This window comes from Peromyscus leucopus, chromosome 1 (assembly GCF_004664715.2).
Source record: "Peromyscus leucopus breed LL Stock chromosome 1, UCI_PerLeu_2.1, whole genome shotgun sequence".
Taxonomy (NCBI): Eukaryota; Metazoa; Chordata; class Mammalia; order Rodentia; family Cricetidae; genus Peromyscus; species Peromyscus leucopus.
The window spans coordinates 153,559,811-153,582,461 of NC_051063.1; the positions used below are offsets into that span (position 1 = coordinate 153,559,811).

The following is a 22,651-nucleotide window of genomic DNA, read 5'->3' on the forward strand; positions in this document are numbered from 1 at the left end:
GCCACTTATATCTTCTGGTGAGACAGGAATTCTGAAGGCCTTGGCTGTAGTTTCTCTGCATGATCTGGTGACTGGCTGCTCTGAGCAAGAGAAACTGGAGATGTAACCATGGCTCAGGGGACCTGCAGATGGCTGCAGCTCAGGTTTACACATAGGTGGATGCTTGTGCAGAGGCTGAGAAACTAGAGCCATACTGCAAAAAAGGAATCAGAATGGCCAGGGGATTGTTGGAAGGAAGTACAGCACGGGACTCCAGGAGTTCAGGTGAGGCTGGATGTCTGATCCACTCTTTGTAGGCATGAAGTGGCCTCCAGTTGCGGCCCACTGGGCTCCATCCCCATGGAAATAAAATTCCATAAGAAATGAGCTGAGGACTCAGTTCAGTGGGTAGAATGCTGGTTTAGCACACACAAGGCCCTGGTTCGATCCCTAGCACTGCATAAACCGGGAGTGAAGACACAGGCTTGTAATCACAGCACTCCAGACTAGAAATAGGAGGATCATAGTTCAAGGTCATCTTCCTCTGCATAGTGAGTTTGAGACCAACATAGGCTACATTAAACCATCTCAAAAAAGGGGCACAGGGAGGGAGAGAGGGCAGTTTGGGAAAGGAAATTGTTGTTTGGATAAGTATTCACTACTATAGTGCCTAGCATCCTGAAAGCTGATCCCAGGTGAGGAAATGGAGTACATTCCCTAAGTCTGTGGAGTCACGTTTCTTTCTGTGAATACTATCACACAATGAAGCATACTATGACAGACAGGAAGAGAATATTTATGAACACTGGTGGGCTGTGTGGCTACACATGTCTACTGCTATTCAACAGAATTATCACAAGTTAGTGTCTTAAAATGGCACCTATGTGCTGCTATCTACTTCAGTGTGCCAGGCGCCTGGTATGGCCCAGGGTCCTCTGCTCGGTGTTCAAGGCTTCAGCCAAGGTAGCAGCTGGGATTGTGATCTGTTTGAGGAATAATCTTGTCGGCCTTCTATTGCTGTGACAAAATATCTCAGAAAAAAATAGAGAGGTATTGTGACTAGCAGCTTCAGAGGTCCCCCATACATGGTCAACATTGTTTGGGGGGCTGTCTGATGCAAAGAAGCTCATTGCATTGTAGCCCTGAAGCAAGAACTTTAAAGGGGCCAGGACCAGACGTACCTTTCAAGGACTGCATTTCCCCCAGGGAACTATTTTCTTTAACTAGGCCCCACCTCCTAAGGTTCCTTGTATTTCATCAAATTATGAATTTGTCAATGGTCTAATCATTCATCTAGCCCACCTGCTAGAGATCCCTACCTCTGAACACGGCTGCATTGGGGACCACACCTGCATTCAACACATGAGCCTTTGGGGACCCTTCCTACTCTGATCTCCAGCCAGGTTGTTGGCAGAATTCAGAATTCTTTGTGGCTGGCTACAGGTAGAACTAGAGTTGTTTCTGATTGTGCTAGTTGTTGGCTACCTTTAGTTCCAAGAGGCTGCCCACACTTCCTTGCAGTGCTGGGCTCTTGTAGCTAAGTCCTCCAACCCAGCAAGTGGAAAAGTTTCAAGATGTGAGCTAATCTGATAGAATCATCTAAACAACTAGACACACCCCATTCTTTTACAGTGTCTTATCGGTGGGAAGCAAGGCACAGGACCTACCCTGACTCAAGGAGAAGGGTGTAGACACCAGGAGGGGGTGGTCAAGGGGTAGCTCCACAATTCCATGAGTGACACAACTGGGAGACTCAGTTCCCAGCTTCCCAGCGCGGTCTTGACATCTAACGTACCTCTTTTCTTCCTGGGTATCTGATTTTTCCAGGGAGGTTCTTCACATGGACGGTTGATAACAAGAACAGAACACAACATTGCTTTGCACCCTGTCCACATAGGCTGCCAAGGGCAATTTAAGGAGCCCCACCTCCTAAGAGCTCTTGTCTATCTGGGTTGGTATCTGTGCTGTGTTAAGTCTAGTGGCTTCTGTACAAGTGTTTCCTCCATATCTACCAGTGAGAACTCTAGTGCATGGAAATGTTTTGTGGATTTATATCAAGTATGTACTCAAGTACTTTAAAAGCGGGGCCTTTTTTTTTTTTTTTAAAAAAAAAATAGGATCATTTGCAAGCTCTGCAGATATAAAAACAAACATGAAGTTTCTTAGAGGAAATTCCTTACATTGGTTCTCTAGTGCAGAGGAAGGCTAAGACAACAGGAAAATCTGCTATCTTGCCTATCTGTGCTTAGCCACACAAACAGAAAGGGGGTGACCTTATGAAGGTTCAGAGCAGCTCAGAGCCTCCCCAGCTGGATGGTTTTACCCACTGGTGGATGGGGAGGTTGAGTCCTAGCAGTGACTGCGGACTGGTTGCCTTAAATTCTGTTTCAGTGGTCTTGTGGTCCTGGCTCATAACACGCAATTCAAGTGTCCTGTAGTTCCTGACATCAGCACATAGGAAGGAGATACGATATTCCTGAAAGACCCTGGCCAGAGGAGGCTCTTATTTTCTCAACATGCAGCTTGTCCCTTACTGGCTCAAGAAGATGCACACTGAACACACCACAGCTTATTCTTTCTCCTGGAATTCACTGGGGGTGTAGTGATTGGTAGTTCCCTGCCTAGAGGAAAGCAGCAGCCATTGTCCTGTACCTCCCCTAGAGCTGGACCAGAGAGAAGGTGTAGGACAATGGCTGCCGCTCCTCTCTGTAGAGTAGGCCTGGGATGGGTGCTGGACAAAGTCAGGGTTCCCAGCTCCTCCTGCCTTCCATTTGCTCTCTCAGCCTCTCCACGTCATGTTGCTCACGACTCTAGCAATGCTCAGGACCATGGTAGGGCAAAGAGCTGAGAGACAGTGGAAACTTCCTATGAACTCCGAGTACCCAAGAAAGCTCTTCCCAAGAAACTGCCTCTGAGATTAGGTAAATTGTCATTTCCACCCAACAGTGAGTGCCCTCAGTGGCCCAATGAAAATATTAACTACATTTTAGAAGAGTTTTAATTTCAACAACTTATGATTAAAAATCAATTTTATAAATAATTTTTTTCATAGACTTGATTGAGGAGGGTTGTAAACTCTACAAAAAGACAGACTGCAACAGCAAAGGATTAAAGAAATTACAAAAAATAGAGCTATGGCCTCCTTATGTAAAAATACATTATACACCACACAGCATTTCCTTTGTGCAAAAACTTTGAGCAGGTGCTGTGTTAGGTAAGTCAAACATTTACTGAAAGGGAAGTAAACTGTAATAAAGTTACTTTGCATAATAATACAGGCACAGGTGAAAAAAATTAATCTTTTCCCCCCTAGAAGTTAAGGTACCTTAGTTCAACATTTTACTTTATAGTACTGAAGGCTGAATTTAGCCTTGTACAAATGTGTGTGCATGTATTTGTGTATGTGTGTGTGTGTGTGTGTGTGTGTGTGTGTGACATGTAAGCATGACAAATATCTGCTATGATATTGAGTAAAACCCCAAAGTATTTACAGTATTTTCAAAGGTGGTGGTCTCTCAATCTGTGTGTGTACATTGTCTCATTAAATAGCTCTTTAGAAAATTAAATTACACCACCATCTTCTGTCAATCAGTGGACATCCTCAGTTGAGACTTCCAGTTTACGCTGTGGGACAAAGAGGGTTCCTAGGGAGGTTTTGTTAGCACCATCGAAATCCATGTAGGGTGAGCTGGTAGGCTTGGTTGGTCCACCCGGCGTACGGAAGAAACTTTCAGCCACCAACTGGGAGCCTTTGGGTGTCACAGGAACAGGCTGATTGGAGAGAGCAAAGGAAAAAAGGTATCAGACCAATGGCCACCCATGCCCCCTAGCAGACTCAAGACAGGGCTGGGTGACTGATATGTGGCATGTTGGGAGACTAAAATATCTTGATACCAGCAAGGGGAGCCTCAAGTCTCTTTGAACTCTCAACTGTTGTTGCTAAAAGGAGACAAAACCTCATGACAACCCAGTAATGTGGATTCCTTGACCATTCTTCTAGGGTCTGGAAGGAAGGTTTGCCTTCAGTCATTCACCCTGTCATACTTCCCTCTCCAAAGAAGGAAACAAAAGAGACTCCTATGATACAGATGATTCAATATTTAAAATAAATGGCAATGCCAGCACTTGGGAGGCAGAAGCAGGAGGATCAAAACGTCAAGGTCATCTTCAAGTGTTAGGCCTATCTTTAAGTTAAATGTAAATACTCTTACCTGTTGCGGTCCTGTCCCAGCAGCTGATTGTCCATTTAGTTGGCTCTGGCCCAGGACTGGCGAGTCATGGTTGGTGGCCCTCCCTTGCCGAGAGCTCAAGTTATCTGGTACGACACTAGCTGCTTCAACACGTGGGGACACAGGGACTGTGCCAGCTCCAGGCCCGGGGCTGGCAGACATCTGCACACCGGGGGAGATGAGTCCCAAGTGCTGCAGGGTAAAGTTCACAATGGCTGAGCTCGGGTTCTGGGCAGGAACAGGGTGGCTCGAGTTGAGAGCCGGGCTGTTCCCAACAGGTACGGCTGCCACAGACGTTGGGGAGACCATAAGTTTCAAAGGTGTCACATGAAAAGAGGGAAAATTCACAGCGGTGAGTTCAGACGATGCCATTGGGATAACACCTGGAAAAAAAGGGACAGGGCTAAGTCTTCAAAGCAGCCATTTGTTCAGGAAACTAGCGAACTGCAGGCCAGCTCATGTCTGGCTGTGTCTGAATGGCATTTGGCGTATACTCACCTGCAATTGGGGAGCCGTAGATCCTGTGGTTTGGGGAAAGTGTACCTGAGTTTTCTGTGCTAGACAGCACGGATTCTGCCCCCAGGGGCGAGCACTGGGTGAGAGGGATAAGGTACCCTGATGGGAACAGGGTCTACAAAATAAGGAGAAAGCATTTATTTCACACACATACCAAAAGAAGAACAGGGTCAGGTACCCCTTCCAGAACCACCTCTTGGTCATTTTTCAAGAACCATTTAGGCCATAGGCAGTCCAGCCACTCAAGATAGCCCAGGCTGGCCTTGAATTCTGGGTCCTCCTGCTTCAGTCTCCCTAGTGCTGAGACGACCTGTGTGGACCACCATTTTCAACTCAGAATATAAGACTGAGTTGTATACAGAATATGCATACCGAGGCTGCGTATGGGTAGGCTCAGCCAGCACATCATCCTCACACTGATATCCCAATTCCCCGCAATCAGATTTCCTGATATGATGGAGAACTACCCGGAGCAAAGTTTAACAGTGATAAACACTGCATATGACCCTATTGGGTCATTACTGGATCGATCTTTATTTAATTTCGAAGGCTGGTATTCCCCTAAGAGTATTCAGAGAGAGTGCTGTTTCTTGGGGGATTGTAAACAGGCACTTCTTGAATCACGGTCAAACAGGCTTTGGAAAAACTTACACAAAATGTCTTTTCTGAAGAACTCTGAAACTTCAATGATGGATCTTGTTAGTAACCTGATGGGGGAACACTGCATGTAGCCTTTCTAGTCGATTTGGCAACCAAGTTTTTAGTGGGCCATTAAGGGGAACTAATATGCAAAGAAAAAGTTTCAAGCGATACTGATTTAGTAAAAGGAGCCCTAGACCATGCCCAACCTTCTTCTCTCTCTCTCTCTTTTTCTTTTTTTTTTTTTGTTTGCAAAGGCTTCATCGGAATGGGCCCTACCCTTTGCATAGGGATAATTGTATCTCAAAAGGGTCAGAGCTGCGTGGGTGCAGCAGAGACCCTATGGCCTTGGAAACCAAACACATTTGCTAGCTGGCCGTCCGGGTTTCTGACTCCCGATTTAGAACTAAGGAAGTGCACAAGCAGGCCGTTTCTTTGGACTTTTTGTACTGACGAAACACAGCAGTCTGTTCACATTCAAAGCAAGCTGACAGGCAGCAAAGAGCACCGATTGGTTCCTATTAGAGACCCAGATGCCAAAAGGCACAAGCTTCCACTGCGGTCGGGTTGATGTAGATCCCACCCCATCAGATCACCGCTCTTTCCCAAACACAAAGGGTGTGTGGGTGGCTGGAGAGCCCCCAGAAGTCTGCTCTCCCCTCCCCGTGCTGGGACTGGGGAATCTAAAAGCAGCTCTTAGAAGCTGGGGGCCTCCTTTCATCCTCCTTTTCTCTCCGTTGTCAAAACAACAGCCCACACTTTGATCCCTAGCTCTTGATCGGTCTTTTCCTGGGGAGCCAGCGAACTCAGAACCCATAGAGCTGATACATTTAAACTGTTTCTCAGGTGCCTGGTACTGTTCAAAGTCACTGGGAGTTGGCACCTTGGAAGCTACAGGGATAGAGAACTCTTAACCGCTGGGCTTGGGTGTTTTACACGGGGCTGCTAATATGACAGTCATCCTATCTGATGGGACAAGTTGCTGTGATTGCTGGCTTGACTCATTCCAATCTTTAGTAAAGCCTATATTACCCTGAAATAATTAAGTGCCAATTTCAACAAATTACATCTACTACAATTCTTTTAGCCCATAGTTTTTCCCCTTGAATATCATCTCTTCTAAGCCTCTGAGCCCTCTATCTACTGATCATTTATCTCCTTGTTTCCTCTGCCCTTATGACCCACTCTCAGATACGTTTGCATTTATTTGAATACTGCCGTCTCTTCATCCCTACAGGCCTGGGGTCTCAGAATATATTTATTGAATGAATTAAGGACATGAATCATTTTCTTTGTACTGTTCAGCCCACGCTGAAGAAGAGTCAAAACGAACTCAACAGAGATGGGAACTCGGGAACACAGAAAACCTAAAACCTCTGATCTGGGTTAACCAGGGAATACCAGGAAACCATTGCAAAATTACATACACTGGCCCAGAGACGTTATGGCCCTTCCAGAATATGGAATCAAGCCAGGGCCTTGCAATTTCCTCCCAGCATGTACATGAAGTGCAAAAGAAGAGCACACGAGACCGCGGATAATATGAATGGCTTCCACGAGGCCGTCCTCAGGGAAGATTCCACAGACTCAAGCTGCCTTAACAAACACAGTGCCAGATAATGCCATTCGGATGATATGGTATCCTAAAGGGATCACAAAGCACTTTGTGTATATCCTCTTGTAATAAGTTCACTTAATCCCACAAAAACTGTAATATGGCCATGGGGTGAGCACACAGAATCAACTGCCATCAAAGGTGGGTGCTGGGTTAGACTTGATCTGGGTCAATTTTTTTCTAACCTAGTAGATGGCAGGCAGAGTGGGAGGGTATGGTTATGGAGGAATAAATTCATGACAGATAAAGAAAAGCAAGATGTGGAAAAATAAAATAACTTAATAGCAGGGGCAAAGGAGAGATTAACTTCTGCGTCTGTGTTTAGATGTATCTGTTAATAATACCGTACTTCATGCACCCTGTCCTGCAAGTGAAGTGAGACTTCTGTGTTTATGATACCGATGTGCGGGTAGGTGTCCAATAAACACTCATTCTTACCTGATCTAATCTTACCTAACGGGAAAAAAAAAAATCACCTAGAGGGCCAACATCTTTAGAAGCCAATGTATCCATTGTACCTTTGAGCTAGTAAGATCAGCTTGACTTTTCCACTTACACAGAAAAGATTGTGTTAAGTCTGAGGTAGATGCTAAAAAGGGGGATGGGCAAATTCTCTTCTAGGCAACAGATGCCAGGTACATGACATCAAGCAAACACTGAGGAATGACTCAGAAGGCACGAGTTACAGGAGGCCACGTAGCCCTCCGGTGACAACTGCTTTTAAACTATTTATGACTCTCATGACAGGTGTCTGTGTTCCAGTATGGGACAGCCACCTGTGAGGCTTTAAAAAGAGACCAAGTCAGCCCCTCCTCGGTAGGTTTAAAAATGTCCTGCCGTCATCCCTATGTGAGGATTAGCTGTCTGGGGCCTCGTTTGGATATGGGATGTTAAGGGACAATTCTTTGTCTTCTGAGAGACGGCTCTGTGCTTCGGCAAACGTCACAAGCCACCAGTTCTTGCGGAGTCAGTCAGGGGATGGCTGAAACTTCAAAGCACCGTCCGAGGCTGTACTCACCGTGGGGACATTCTCAAGCGCTTTCAGGTCCTCTTTAGGTTTCTTCACAGAGCCACTGTCCTCCAAGGCGCTTGTCCTCTTTGTGCCTCGCTCTCCAGCTGCCTCCTTGCTGCGGTTCTTTGCACCTGGCCTTTCCGGTGCTGGCTGCAGGCTTCCGGGTCTGCAGGAGGCACCAGCCTTCGTGGCATCTGTGGCGGCCCTCTCAGTGGGGCCATCTGTAGGGTCTTTGGATCCAGCAGCATTAGAGGAGTGGGTGGGGCAGACGGCTGGGTTCAGGCCGTGGGGCGGTGTCAGCATGTGGGCTTGGGAGGGTTGCAAGTAGATGGCATAGGACGGGCCCGAAGGGGCCTGAGGTAGGATCACAGGCACGGCAGATGACAACGGGCTCGGGATCAGGGGGACCACCCCCAGGGGCTGAATGAGGGAGGGTGCGGGCAGCTCCAGCTCAGTGTTCACTGCAGGGTCCAGGGGGGCCAGCGGTTTGTAGTGCCCAGATCTTGCTAGCTTTACTTTCACTTTCTTCCTGGGTTCACTAGAAGAAGAGATTTATGAAACGTCATAGAGCGTTCTATCTGCGTGTGTGTGTGTGTGTGTGTGTGTGTGTGTGTGAACACGCACGTGTATAGAGGCCAGAGGCTGACAATGAGATGTCTCCCTCGGTGCATTTCACCTTTTCAGTGAGGCTGGAGTTCATCAATTTAGCTGGGCCAGCCAGCCAGGGAGCTACAGGGATCCTTCAGGGGGTGTAAGGCCACACTGGGATTAAAGACGGGTGCTGCTATCAATTTAGCTGAGGTGGCCAGCCAGTGAGCTCCAGGGAGAGCCTCCAGTGGCCATACCTTCACTTTGCGGTTAAAAATGGGTACTGCCATAGCTGGCCTTCTGTGTGGGCATTAGGGATCTAAGCCCAGGGCCTCATGTTTGAGCAGTAGGCACCTTATCCACCAAACCATCTCCCAACCCCTGCATTCTACCACTTTTGCCCCAGGTTAAAGCCACACTTTATGAAAATCTCGGCAGCCTTCTGTTTTTAATGACTGAGGACAGATATTTTAAAGACCAGCTCTCCAGTTTCCAAGGGCGATGCTCCTCTTTGCATAGAGTGACCGGTTCTAACACAGCACACCCACACAGCGACCCATCCTGCTTCTGGCTGCGGTGCCAGCCTACCTCGACTGCTCTTCCAGTTGCATCTTGCAAATCGCAGCGAGCTGAGCCATCTTGTTTGGGAAGGGTGGAGAACTTTGAGAACTCTCAGCTGGCGAAACAGAAAGTAGAGGGAGGGAGGGTGGTCAAGGCTAGGGATGAAGTACTCCCGTGGAAGAGCACGCCGCAGGTGCCAAGGCAACAGATAACAACCCATCTGCTCCCTAGCTGCACAGCAGTTAAGCATTAAGCCCCCAAAACTGCTTTTGACCCTCAACTCATATATAAGTTAGGCTTCTGAGGGATCAGACAGGCGAAAAGAAAGCAGACCAAAAGTAATCCTGAGCAGAGCCCCGGCTTGCCAGGAAAACATACCTTTGGTGCTCTTGACAGGGCTGCTGGGAGCCGAACTGATCTTTCTCCGATCACTTTCTATGCTTTTGACCAATTTGATCAGGGATGGGTGTCGAGTAAAGCTGGGCTTCCCCCGCGTGGAAAACAGGTTTTTGGCACAGTTCTCTTTCGCAGACTGCTCCACCTCTAGGAAGGAGGCGGTAAGCGGCGTGACTGGGCTGGAGCCTGAAATGGAAAAGGCCAGCGTGTTAAAGCCCAGTCGCTCTTGCTTCCTTCTAACAGAGGAAATCAAAACGCAGCTCTAAAACCATGTCAGGGGCAAAAGGCAACAGCATAGAGCACCCACTGTGTACACCTGCTCTAAGCCCTATGACTCTGGAACCTCAATCTTTTTCAGTGACTTTAGAGACAGTGTTTCAATGCCGCATCTCTGACGCCACGGTGCACAGTTGGCCCTCCACATCTGAGAGGACTCGTTCCAGAATCCCTCCTACGTGCCAAAAGCTGCCAAAGCTCAAGTCTCATGCATAGAAGCTAGCCACATCCTCCTGTCTACGCTAAACCATCCCTTAGTCACTTGAAATACCTACTATAACGCCCATGGCTGTCACATGACATTGTTTAGGAGACAGTGACCAGGAATCATTTGTACATGTCTGGTACAGACCAAAAAATATTTCCATTCCACAGATGACCCCTTCAATATGAAACCTGTGGATATGGAGAGTGGACTGTATCTCATAACCAGAGAAATGCCAGTGTGCATTCACTATTGACTGTCCTCTCTTGGTGATGTATAAATCCTTGTTGATTTTCTCATCAGGGGAGGGTTGGGGCTGGGGGAAGGTGGTGACTTTCACGCCTGCCCTGATGAATTTGAGAGCACGGTCACAGAAGATACCGGCTAAGGATACACTCTTACAAAAATGGTGGGCCAGGGTTATGCAGCTGTCACTATGGCTCCAGAGCCTCCATTCCAAATTCCTGCACCTAAGGACCTCTCTCTGAAGAGTGTCCAAAGTCAGAGCAGCCAACTTCCTTTATGAGTGAACTGCTTTTCCAATCATCTACATATGGTCTTCCCATGGGTGGGGATGGTGGGAAGGAGAGGAGAGCATCCTCTAAATTAAAAAAAGAAACAACAAATGAAAGGAAAGAAAAAAACAAAACCCCCATACACACCACTAGTATTTGGGCTGATTTCTGGGCCTGTCCATTTAAAAGCTGGCTTCCGACCTCTTTCTTCTGTGACATGGACTTTCTTGATGAGATCCAGGCTACTCAGAACATTAGCAATATCATACAACCTCCTAATTTTTGCTGGGAAAAAAAAAAAGAGGCATGAATAGCATTAAATAGAATAATGAAAGATCACAAAGATTTTTGCTTCCTGAGAAAGTCAGGTGTATTCAAGAGCTATCCTGCCAGCACCAGGCAGGGACCCCCTCCCGACTTCTTTCGAGTTTTTCTAACACCGCTTGAATTAAAACAGAAAAAGGAGTTTTAAATATTTCAGCAGTCACTGTTGGTCCTGAATTTTGAAAGGACAGTGGTACAGGTTACAGTTGGAAGTGACTCAATGAGATGACCCTGTTTATAAAAAGTCACGTTCCTACGTGTTTTCTAATGCGTCAGAATAGGTAGAAACAGAAACAGGGCAGCACTGGACAAAGTATGGCTCGTCTACCCACGGCAGTTCATAATAAGAGTCACATAGTGTTATAAACTTGCAAAGTTCTGTATCACCACAAACATATACACTATCCTTGCAAAATACGCAAAGCACAGATCTATTCACTCTACACACCTCACTTATCTTGAAAAGCTTTGCATTAACAAGTCTGCCTTTATGTCAATGTTCACGGGACAGAGTTACGAGCTGACTCTCCTGCTTCACGGCCCTGCCAGAAGGTTCTGCTTTCCCCAAGGATTCAGCAAGTGACACATGAATATGTCCAGGGCTATGACCAACCAATGGCAGTGTGGATCGGAAAAGCACCTGGCGACTCAGAGAAGCATCAACCCTGGCAGTAGTGCCAGGATGTGTTTCCTCAAACTGTACATTTCCTGAGCGCTGCCAGAAGTGCTGCCTTACTCTCTCCTCAATTCTGTCTTGTAGCTGCACTATCAACCCAGGGATATCGGGACTTAACTTCTACAGGCTAGTGCCATTTTACAGAATGTGGCATCTCTGGCCAACTGTGCCTTATGGACAGCCAGTTCCCCCCATTAGTTCATATCTGGGTTAGCCTCCAAGGGAGACATGCGTGTGGAAGGTTGCTCTTGTCTGCTCGGCTCTTTCCTCCACACCTTTTTCCTGTGCCAGTTTCTACAATGTCTGCATAACCATAGGGACAGAGCTGGTTAGGAACCAGCTAAATTCAGAGAAGCCATCTGGCCAGAGCTGTCTGCACTATCAAGCCATCTGCACTACAGCACCATCGGGGGACAATTTGGTGGGAATTATTGATGCCATCACTTATCAGTATTAGTGGAGAGATGAGATCTAGGAGCTGGACCTATTTTACAACTGATTGCTCATTTAGGCCCTGGGAGTGTCTACCGTGTAAAATGGGGACAGAGTTACAGCATCAGATGGCCCATAGTGTCGGACCAGTAAGAAGGTTATTCGTCTTGCTGAATCCCACCAGTTAGCAGAGGCAACAGCATCACCACTGGGGAGGAGAGTGAACACAGATGCAGACCCAGAGATCTGCTCGGTAGGTGAAGCTCTGTGGTTCACGAACGGATCCCAAACCTCCCGGGCAGTTGTGACACTTACTTTTAAACTTGCTTTTATCCAGATCTTCCACATGGTCCTCCCCAATTAAAATCTTGGCAGCGATTTCCAGGCTTACTATCTGAGGCGTCGACACCAAGAACAGCATCACAAACTTCTGGCTCATCACTCGCAAGGACTTGTCTTTGCGGCTGTTTACGGAAGCTTCAGAGAAGGACGGGGATTAGAGAATTAACAGTCAAGGGGAAGCAACAAGCCTTAAAAATAGCATCACTGGGCCATCCAGCCGACAGCCGTGGCATTCCCAGCAGGAAAATCTGCAGTGGTGGCTGGGCATGGTGGTATACGCCCCAAACCGCAGCACTAGGAAAGTAGGGACAAGTGGACCATCAGAAAGGCAAGTCCAGACGGGGCTCCAGAGACCCAACCCCAAAACAAGTCACAGTAGCTGCAGAGGAGCAGTCCTTACGGCATTGTTTTTAGAAGCACCACGGGACATCGCCTCTCACCTGCCCGGAATTCCACTCCAGGGAGTTCTACAAAACACACGTCTGAATGCCCATTCTGGCCAGTGTTTGACTTGATCACGTGGTCCTCTATGCCACAGCTCTTAATAAAGTCAAACTCTTGTTCGTATTCTTTCCTTTTGATCATCATGATCTGCTCAGCATACTTGTTCTCTTCCCCGACGCTCTTCAGAGTCCCCAGAGTTTTGGTGAGATTGTGTCGGCCGTGCCAAGTGTACCTGTTTTTGGCAAGGCGGCTCACCATGTGCAAGCTCTCTAGTACATTCACAATGTCATAGATCCGTCGGCGTTCAACATCTGCAAAGAATGTATGATGGTGTGTTACCGGGATCAGACTTTCATTGTGTGTCTGTCACAGGTGCATCTGAATAACACAGTAATATAATACACACAACAAGCACCATGGAGGCAAAAAAAAAAAAAAAAAAAAAAGACATGGCTCCCTCACAGGTAGAAATGAGCTTGTTTAAATTACAGTCACCATCTACTGAGGGGTGTACATTGCATCATTCAGGACAATTATATTCTAATGTGTGTGGTGGCCATTGTCCACCAGCCCTTTACTGTGAGGATACAGAAGCTGAGTCTGCCTCAGTGATAGCAAGAAAGTGGCAAGGCCAGGCCTCTAATAGTCTAACTGCCACAATTGTGAGCCCATTCCTTTATTCCCCTCGTTGTACCCACACCTGCCTGCCACAATCATTCACAGGCATAAAGCGCTGAGACTTGGGGCTGGAGACACGCCTCAGTGGTTAAGAGTGCTTGCTGTTCTATCAGAAGACCAGAGTTCAGTTCCCAGCACCATTCTTTTCTGGTCTCCAAGACCACACACACACACACACACACACACACACACACACACACACACACACACACATTCCTTTTTAAAGTGCTGAGATTTCAGAAAAGTATAAAATCCATGATGTCATTTCTTAAAAACGTACATTAAAAAGCAGAAAGGTACATCTCTTTGGGGTCTAATTTGGCCAGTGTTCTGCCTACCACCAGTGATGGTAAGACTAGCAATTCTGTGCCTTTTATAAACCCACAGGGGGTTGCAGTGTTCTGCATGGTGGGATTCTCCTTATTTCAGAAATTTACCTTCACTGCTGATTTCAACTTCAATACTGGGCAGAATCTATCCTTGCTGGATAGAGCACCCCCTAGTGGCCTCTTGCTGTCTGCGACCTGAGAGTGAGCATACAGGGTCCTTGGCTGTTCCTTCCCCAGGAACCGTTCTCCTGGATGTCCTCACAGGCCTCTCTTCTTTCAAGCCCCGGACATCAGCTCCCCAGCAAGGCCTGATCTGAGCCCTTAGTTTATTGTCAGGAAGCACGACTCCCACACACCTGGTCCTTTCACGATGTCCTGAATATCCCCCTCCTTTTCCGTAACATGCATTGCCTGACACACACGGTCAGTTTCTACCAGTTGCTCTGTAACCACTGTTCAACTGAAAAGGGAATTTTGCCCTTTTTGTTCATGGATCTGTACCAGCTCCTATTGCTAGGTCAAAAGAGTACACACACACACACAGACACACACACACCACACACACACATGCATGCCAGATGGAGTGTAGTGAAGAGCAGATGGATCCAAACAGCACAGTCTTAAATCATGAATTAATGTTCCTGCTTAGAAAGGTAATCTTTTCATCACGGGGTGATAGCTAGCTACACATTAAAACACTGTCCTTATTAAGATACTTTCAGGCTGGGGAGATGGCTCCACTGGGAAAGTGCTAGCCTGAGTTTGACCCCCCGCCCCCAGCACCCAACAGAAAAGTCAACCTCCTTTAATTGGTGAGTCCCAGCTCCCAGTGAGACCCATTCTCAGAAACCAAGGTGGATGGCTCCTGAGACACCCAAAGCTCACCTCTGGCCCTGTGCACACAGGGACACACATGCACACCCATATTCACCCATGCCCACGCACACACAGAAAGATTTTAATGACATCGAGGATATTCTGTATCTGTCAGACTCCTTTTTAGCTCTAGAACCAGGTCTACACACTGCAGCAAAGAGGGAAGAACACCCATAGCTTTTGCCAAAGAAAAACAAAATAACCCCAAACCACTCCATCCCCAGTCTCAAAGGGCTGAGAGTCAGAGTCACAGAAGCCATCTCTCTGTGTGGTTATGGATACACTGGGTCCTCAAGGACAGGGCCAAGGTGAAGGTCGGTCACAGCTATTTGTGAAACAAATCATAAAACACTACTTCCTTCCTGTACAGCTTCAGAGTCCACCTGAACCCGGAAACAGTGTCCATCGCCGTTTGTGAGACTTCTAACTTCCACATGGCCTTATGTGAATCTGTGATAATGTGACTACGTGAGCTCAGATCCAAAAGAGATAAGTCCACAGGGCTGCTCTAATTATTAGCCATTCTGGCAACCAGCATACTTACTGAGCTCTTCGGCCACCTCATCCAGGCAGATGTCGTTATTCACAGCAGGGTTGGGGTACTTGGGGTACCGTGCTAGGAATTTGTGGCACAGCAAACCCAAGCTTTTCTCTTTTCGACTCGGCTGGGATTTCTCAAATTCGTCTCCAGATAAGTGTTCCTACAGAGGAAAAGGTAAAGAATGTCTCATCCCGAAATAAAGTTTGACAGCTTTATCGGGGACATCTGGACTAGGTGACTAACACCTCTTCCCCCGACACACACAGCTTGGACCACTGCAAGGTCAGGGATGGAATAAGGATGGTCTTAAAGAGAAGCCTGGGATGAAGTTCACTCATAAGGTCCAGAATTCCCAATGCTGTACTCTTTTTGTACTCCAAGGGCACAAACTCTTTCTGTGCTCAGCAGGTCAACAGCAGCCTTCCAGTGGCTCTTGACGGCTTGACCCTCCATATTCACCTCCCCTCTCCCAACAAGCCCCCAGCTGACATTCAATCCCTTGCAAACCTACATGCAAACAGTCTCTAGCTCCAGGTAATCCACAGTTGTCAGACAGCCCCCTTTTCTGATCTCGGCTTCTGATCTCTGGGCTCACGGCACTGATAAGCATTTTCAGGTTGGCTGTGGGTGTCCATGGCTCTCCTTGGCAAACTTCCTTGGGCTTGGTTGGCGTGGTTAAAGGGCCCACATCAGGTTGGATCTCAGCCAATACTATGTTGGCCTTCGAGGACTCCTGCAAGGGGCTTTTCATCAGTCCCCTTTTATGTGGCTCAGAAAAGAGGTTTTCCTGGTTTGGAAGAAGTAAGAGCTGAATTCATTGTAAAATAGAACCTACCAGAGAGCCTCCTGACTTTGAAATTGACTCAAGTAGGTTAAACTAAGTATATTCCAATCATCACTTGACAGCAATTTCCTTTCTCGTTTGAGACAAGGGCTCATGCCCAACCAGTCCGGAACTTACTATACAGCAATAAGCTGACCTTGAATTTATAATCCTCCTGCCTCAGCCTCTAGTGTGTTGTGACTAAGGCAGTACCACTGTACCTCGTTGCTACTGTCCATTTTAATAATTAAACTTCCCACTTTTAATTTGGCAGAAGCCACGTATCCCCGTGATCCAAGAATTAAATAAATAACTTTAACTACAGGCTTGGCTTTTAAATTTTATTTTGAAACAGGAGAATTGTAATAAAGATAGCTTAGCGTTCATACCCTTTCCTTAATAGAACTGTGATCCCTCTAAGTGACCTAAATTCCTAGAAGCAGCCTCTACTCATGTCAAGTAAAGGCCTTCAGGACCAAAACCATTCTCCACCCAGTGGAGTGGCTATACGAATTGAGTGCTCACTAACACGTCACTGACCAGGAGCAGAACCAAGCAGCGAAGGTGAGGGTGCCCTTATGGCTGTACTTATCAGGAAGGGCCTCATGCCTACCAGCAAGACTTTTGACCAGGAAAAAAAAAAATCTGCTTTCAACATCGACTCTTGAGGCACAGATACAGAAAATGGGGCCAAGGTCAGGAAAATTAGCCATAAAGGCCTCAGAGCTAGTTCCTGCTTGGGAGACACAGACACAGGGGTAAGTTACTAGCAGTTCATAAGGCTAGTGGAGACTGAGGTTTTTTTTGTTTTTTTTTTTTTACTGTGGGGACTGCACCATTTTTAAAAAAGAAAATACTTGGAAGGCAATGACTCAGAGAACAGAGACACCCACTGTTCCCTCGGGAACGTTAGGAACATGGGTTAACAACCCTGCATTACATGACTGAGACTAAGGCCTTATCAAACGCTTTCCAGTGTGTATTTCTGCTGAATCTGGCATTGCTCCTTAGCAGAGGAGGACACCAGGGGTCAGAGGTCACAACGGGGCTAGTACCTGAATTTTCTCAGTTCAGCATGGTGCCCTCAGGAGATGCTGACCCAAGGGTGGGAGTTTCAGTGAACACTGCCAGGAACAGGATTTAACTAACATCTAAAATCTTCGGGGAAATTTATGTAAGTTCACTTAAAAAAAAAAAAAGGACCACCAATCCACATGACCCTACTGTCAAAGTCTTCTGTAATTTTACAGAACATTTGTCATAAACAGCATTTTCAGGCCCAGCAATTTAAAAGACTGACAATTTAGAATATTATCTTACAAAGAAAGTCAGTATCAAATTATGTCCTTTCCAAGTTCCAATGGTTCAGGCAAAGGTTGTAATACAACATATACATGCTATTTTCTTAAAGTATTAAAAAATGCCTCCCCCTGTGTATGTGAAACTTCCACTAAACTATCGAAACAGAAAGATTAATTTAACCTTGGACAGCCCTATTCTTCTTCAAAAAGTAAAATTTCCTCCTGGATTTCTGTAACAGTCAACCAAAAAGGGACAACATTCAGGGCACTATTAAAGGAAAAACTAAAGGGTGACACCACAACAGTGTGGACTGAACTTTGAAAATACCTTTTGGTTCTCCATTTTGTCAATTTCTCATACATTTAGTGTGTCTTTAGAAACGAAAAATCTGAAGTTCCTCCCCAAATTCGAATGTTTCAAGTAGTCCAATCGATCCTGTTAAAGTTTTTTAATATCCTTAAAGGAAAAAAGGAAAGAGAAATAAGATCTGCTGAAAATGCATTCACGCACACAAGAGGCCCCGGAAACAAAGAAACGAAAAATGACAAACCAGGTTTATATGTGCCCCCTCGAGCAAAGACCGCACCTCTAGGCAGACCGCGCCAACAGACAGCAGTAAATTCCTCCATCAAACCCATCTCCTGTCACGAGACTTCAAGCAAACACAGAATCTGCAGTGACAGTCCTCTCTCACGCTCAAAAATAGCTGTAGCAAGCACCCACCTGTGCACTGATCCGGGCTGCTGACGGAGCGTGCGAGCCCGGGTACCGACTGAGCACACACCGAGCCTGCATCGGGGGAGATGCTGAAGTTTTTCGTCTGACACACACGTGCACAGGCTCAGAGAGGAGGACTTCGTGAATGGACTGAGAGCAATCCTCCAATTCAGCCTTTGCGCTCTAAACGCACGATGGGGCATGTACAGAGAGCTTTGGGATTTGGATCCCCTTTTTCAGACTTCTTTCAATACGCGGGAGTTGGCGGGGGTGGTCTCCCTAGATGCCTAGATCACCGCGATGCACAGGCGCACAGTAGGTTGCGCTCCCAGCCAGGTACAGTCCCCTGCAATCCTCCGCTTCCCGCCGGGCGCACACACTAGCTCCTCCTCCCCGAAACTACACCGCCCCCGGGAGCCGCCAGACAGCATCTCATGGTTTCCAGGACGACGGCTCCCAGCCAATCAGAAAGCCCACTACAGGCCTGCGATTGGCTAGAGGCCCCCAGGGCGGGGCCGGACCTTCCGCCTTCGATTTAAAAATTTGGCGCGGAAAGCAGAACCGTGGCTGGCGCCGCCCCCGAGTGCGCGGGGCTGGAGCGCGGACGAGCCCCTCCCCCGCCCTCTGCGCGGGAGCTCGGCTCCTCCCCACGAGCCCCGGCTGGGCGGGAGGCGGGAAACGGCCGCCTTCACCCTACCCCGCCCGGGATCCCGCAATCCCGCCGCGCCAGTCAGCTCCCCGCTCACCTGTCAATCCTCCTCCGGGGCTGGCGGCTCGGGGCGGCCCGGGCTCCAGGCTACGCGTCCCCGCCGGTTCCGGGAGCCCGCGCGTCTCAGGGTGACTCGCTCAGCCCCACCGCTCAGAGGTGGGTGCCCGGGGGTGGCACCGGGACCGGGGCTGGGGGGGGCGGCGGGCGGGCCGTGGGAGCGTGGCCGTCCCGGAGCAGTCCAGCCCCCGATTTGAAATTAACCCGCTCCCGGCGCGAGCCGCTCCCGCGGGCGCGGAGCCTCCCCTCCCCCCACGCCCGCTCTCCCGGCCCGGGGCCCCGCGCGCCAATCGGCGGCTCTGCACCACCGCCGTGGCGAATCAGACTGTAGTTACCGCCCTACGACCCCGCCTCCAGCCAGACTTGGGGAAAAAGTCCTCAAAAACTTTTCCTTTTTTTTTTTTTTTTTTTTTTTTTTTTTTTGTCTTTTTGCAAACACCCTTTATCCGAGATCGAAGTTGGGGGATGAAATTTGGCTTGTCCAGGGTTGGCTGGCAAGGGCACGCGGGCTCCCTGCCATCCTCTTCTTAGGGCCATGTCAACCGGTGCGCAGCCTGGGGTCTGCTCACCTGCCCTCTGATCCCCAGCGGAACCCTTCCCACTGCCACCCTGTGCGTGACTGTGCTCCACTTCTGCCCCATGGCTTCCAGAACGTGTGAGGAGGAAGGAGCTTCGATGTCCGAAGCTGACGGGCGCGGGGCGCTGGCAGATCTCTGAACACGCAGGTGTGGGAGAAGGCGGAGTGACGCGGAAAACCCGTTAAGCCTGTCCCCAGCGTCCCGCGTCCTCCTTTCCCTTCTCTTTGCTCTTCCCTAGCTTTTCCCGCTTTTCCCCCTTTCCCATTACGATCCTGATGTGTCGAGCCTGGTGTGCCGTACAAGTCTAGGGAACTTCAAAGGAGACCCTCTTGCCCAAAATCCTCATTTTGCAAAAGTGGAAACCGAAGCCCTGTGCCCCAGCGCTGTCCGTGCCTGAGGTTTTTTTTTTTTTTTTTTTTTTTTTTTTTTTTCACCCGCCTTTGCCTCACAACATTTCCCCTTGTCTGATCACTCCTGGGGTCGCCTGGGCCGCATGCCGCCTAACCCGCTTCCATCTAAGACTGTGGTTTGGGCTCTTCACACTTTTCACTTTGTGTCTTCGGGACCATTCTGTCTAAGTTCCATCACTGAGCTTGGCTATCAGCGAAAACCATTGCTGACTCCAAGCGAAATGCTGTGTTTTCCTCCTGGTGGGTAGGGCGGGATCCCGATTTGGGATCCCGGTGCGTAGGAAATGCACACCGGGCCAGGGTTCCTGAGGAAGGTAAACACAGGGTGGCCTCCAAGACACGGTTACATCTTTGTGTCTCTGTTCAATTCTAGTAGCTGTCAGAAGTGCAGGCGCCAGGGGGTCACCCAGGTAACCCCAAGATCAGGATTGCCCCCAAGTGCTGCGATGCTGTGCAGAAGGGGCAGAATGCCTGTAGCCTCAGATGTGGATGTCGAGTAAAGCCCCGTTGTGGGGCAGGGCAGGATACTCACAGAGCAAATACATCTTTCTAAGCCCAGGTACACTTTTTTAGAGCAGAGTCGAAGTTTAAACATACCACTTTCTGCCCGAGCCACTGTCTGCCAGGTTACCTCTCAAACCTCTCAAACCTCTCACCCATCAGTGCTTAGAGCCCCAAAGGATTAAGTGATGTCCAATTTATATCGAGAGCCAGAATTAAAACTCAGGTCCCCTGTGTCACTTCATATATCCCAGTGCACCACCTCAGAAAATTCTCAGGACAGAGAAGTCAGTGACTCGTAGGCCAGGTCACAGCCATTTCAAGTCCTCCCTCAACACAGGAGGAAAGGCAAGATAATGTAATTTTTGTTTAATGGTGGCTGCCCTGTCAGTTATAATCAAGCTCATGAAACAGGATGAAGAGAGGTTTGAAGTCTTGATGACCCTGTCTGTCATGAGACTTTGAAAAGGAAGCAAGAATCTGAGGCTTTAGCTCACGGCAGAGTGATTACTTAACACGCCCAAGGCCCTAGGGTTCACCTCCAGCATCATGCACACAAATCTAGCGTGTCAATTTGAAGTAAGGCATGGATTATAAAGGAGAGATGACTGCAGAAAACCTTCATGCTTACTGCTCCAACATGAAGGGTCGGAGGACAAACTTGAAGTCATCCTTCTAACTTTCCCTTCAAATATGTTTTCCAGTTATTATATAATGCAAGATTTCCGTGCTTTCGTGTCTGGTCATCTGGGTTGCATAACAGACCATACCTCACTGAGTTAGGCCAGTTTTTCCGCTTTGCTGTCATCCTTCTGGATTGCACAACTGAGAGAGTTGGGTAACATATTCAACAATAAATCAGGTATTATGAAAAAAGATATCAAAGGTGGGGGGATGATGGATGTCATCTGAGGTCCCTAGATTCAAAGGTAACCTTTGGGGTTTCTGAATGATGTCCCTTTCTGATCATCGATGGGTGTGAGAGGAGCAGGCCAGCCCTCTACCCCTGGCCGGGGGTTGGGGGGGGGTAGGGGCAAGGAAATGCTTTTTTCTATTGGTGGGCTCTGAGACTTTTCCATCTCTCACAGCCCCCCACCTCCCCGTTTGCTTTTGTGACTAGCTGGCTCAGTGTGGAGATTGGGATTTAGACTTTGTCATATGCATTGGCATATCCACCCAAAACCAGCTGTTGGGAGCAAATCACCACAGCTGTTCACAACCAGCTCTCCGCCCTCCCCTGTCCCTTGAGCAAGGTGGTTATTCTGTGAGTAAATGGTGTCAGGACCCAAACAGAAAGTGTTTCAGAGAATCAACGGGAGCAAGGGACCCAGGAGGTGGGAGAGCTGGCACTGGTCTGGCCTTGCTGACTGGCTTGGCCAGAGCTTGACCTAGCTAGGGCTGAAATCCTGCCTGTGATACTTGCTACCTGGGCACAATTCCGCAGCTAGAGACTCAGATGCAGCAGCTGCCATGGCTGCTGTTCATTGAGTAATTACTGCCCCCTACATTTTTAAAATACCTCCAGGGAACAAGATAAAATACCAAGGCCCCCTTTACAGAACTGGAGTCTGTATTCTGTCACTGTGTGAGAGTGTGCATAGAATCTGAAACTCTTACAGAACTGAGGTCACGTCCTCTTGTGCTCATCGAGAGGTTGGAAGGACAGAGTTCTCCCAGTTCCAGGACACTGCAGAAGTATGTGTACAGGTTGTGGGGAGTAGAGGTCAGGACTGGCCACACACAAAACGTCCCAGTCAAAGCTGAACCCTGTAGCCTCCCGGATGAACCGTGGCTGCTTTTCCTCAAAGCCTGGTGGGGAGGAACATCTGTGTGGATCGCTTCTGGGCAGATGCCTCACATCCTGTCGAGTGAGAATCCCTAACCCTGTACTTGCCTTTCTGCTGTGGACTCCTCTCTCTGACCCCACTGTCCTCCCAGGGAGCAAGGAAGAGAACTCTGTCCTCGCTTGGTCTCCCCAGCATCTAGCCAGGAGCCAGACCCAAGGGAGGGGCTTGGTGAATGTTGGTTGGTTAAGGTTCTACCTTAGAATGTTATCCCACCAAGTAGGGCGGGAGCTTTCTTTTCCATCTCATAACCTGCTGTGTCAAGTCCGATTGTGAACACACACTGAGCGCTCTATAACGTGAGAAATGTGACTCTTGTAGTGACCCCCTAATTAAAAATAACAGAGGGCACATGTGCTCGCACGCACCTTAGCTAGGTGCTTCTTACTCGGTCCCTAAAATGTGTCTGAATGTGTGCCTCTTGCTCTGGAGCTGGGGGCCTGTGTTCAGTACCAGCTTCCGGATGAACTGGCTTTCCTGGGATCCCAGCACTAAAGCCAGCTCCACTTACTCAATGCCCTTGCTTTCTCTTTTCCT

The 22,651-nt window shown here is 48.3% G+C and overlaps 1 protein-coding gene across 2 annotated transcripts; it reads right to left on the reverse strand.

The window, feature by feature from the left end:
- Nucleotides 1-2,959: 2,959 nt before the first annotated feature.
- On the reverse strand, nucleotides 2,960-18,920 carry E2f8 (E2F transcription factor 8). 2 transcript variants are annotated; one of them, XM_037199142.1, is made up of 13 exons: nucleotides 18,762-18,920; nucleotides 17,626-17,754; nucleotides 15,685-15,960; nucleotides 15,177-15,333; nucleotides 12,746-13,060; nucleotides 12,279-12,440; nucleotides 10,679-10,816; nucleotides 9,518-9,721; nucleotides 9,167-9,254; nucleotides 7,997-8,528; nucleotides 4,707-4,839; nucleotides 4,191-4,591; nucleotides 2,960-3,750 (listed from the first exon to the last, which is right to left on the reverse strand). In XM_037199142.1, the coding sequence occupies exons 2-13, from the start codon at nucleotides 17,638-17,640 to the stop codon at nucleotides 3,568-3,570; spliced, it is 2,604 nt and encodes an 867-aa protein (XP_037055037.1). In that variant the 5' UTR covers nucleotides 17,641-17,754; nucleotides 18,762-18,920; the 3' UTR covers nucleotides 2,960-3,567. The 2 variants fall into 2 exon arrangements, with proteins under 2 accessions (XP_037055037.1, XP_028735982.1); XM_028880149.2 differs by lacking the exon at nucleotides 18,762-18,920 and adding an exon at nucleotides 18,022-18,524.
- Between the last annotated feature and the right edge of the window lie 3,731 nt (nucleotides 18,921-22,651).